The 857-nt window shown below is 59.2% G+C and overlaps 1 protein-coding gene across 1 annotated transcript in view; it reads left to right on the top strand.

Moving 5' to 3' along the window:
• The first annotated feature begins 27 nt into the window (after positions 1-27).
• The window catches only part of MYO15A (myosin XVA), a 23,025-nt gene continuing 22,195 nt past the window's right edge, over positions 28-857 (top strand). Inside the window, exons 1-2 of the mRNA XM_017734279.1 lie at positions 28-171; positions 211-854. Of these exons, the coding sequence (XP_017589768.1) occupies positions 28-171; positions 211-854 (788 nt within the window). The remainder of the gene's footprint in view (positions 172-210; positions 855-857) is intronic.

Genomic DNA, 857 nt, shown 5'->3' with positions numbered 1-857 from the left:
GGAGCATGAGCGCCCGCCACTGCCAGGATGGTCGGCAAGAAGGGGGAGCCCAAAGGGAAAGCGGGCAAAGGGAAGGGGAAGGATGGCAAGAAGGGCAAGAAGGAGGATCCCAACGAGTCAGAGGATGCCTCGGATGCAGAGCTGCTGAAGGGAGAGGAGAGCGAGACGGAGGTGGTGGAGGAGGTAAAGGAGGGAAAGGAGGAGGAAAAGGAGAAGGAAAAAGAGGAAAAGGAGAAGGAAAAGGAGGAAAAGGAGAAGGATGAGGAGGAGGTGGCTGCAGAGGAACCCAAGAAGGGGAAGGGGAAGGAGAAGAAGGGGTTGCCCAAGGCAGGAGTGGCGAAGAAACTGGGCCTTGGGAAGAAGGTACAGCAGGAGACGGAGGAAGAGGAGGGTGAGAGCAATGCTGCAACAGTCAAGAAGAACACGAAGGGCACCTCCAAGTTGGTGATGGGGCTGGCAACCGACAAGAAGAAGAAAGGGGCCAAGGGTGCAGAGGCCAAGGGCCAGCCCAAAGAATCTGTGGAAGCCGGCCCAGCCGAAGAGGAGGCGGCCGCGCCACCGAAGGCCCGGGCGAAGCGGAGCCTCCGCAGCACCTCGAAGCTCTTCCTGGGCTTCAAGAACCTAGGGTTGCGTCGGCCCAAGAAGGGACAGTTCAAGAACACATCCCGCTTCTTCTGGGGGCTGCATAAGCACAGCACCAAGAAGAGGAAGAAGAAGAAGAACAAGGCGGTGCTCAAGTCCACCTCCAACCTGATGATGCGCTTCAAGCGCGTGGGCAAGAAGAGGAAGGAAGAGGAGGCCAAGAAGGAGGCACCATCGAAGCCATCCTTCCTGCTGCTGCGGCGGGCGGGCAGGCC

The sequence above is a fragment of the Corvus brachyrhynchos genome, unplaced genomic scaffold, assembly GCF_000691975.1.
Source record: "Corvus brachyrhynchos isolate BGI_N302 unplaced genomic scaffold, ASM69197v1 scaffold5, whole genome shotgun sequence".
NCBI classification, from domain to species: Eukaryota; Metazoa; Chordata; class Aves; order Passeriformes; family Corvidae; genus Corvus; species Corvus brachyrhynchos.
This window is presented reverse-complemented; position numbering and strand designations above follow the sequence as displayed.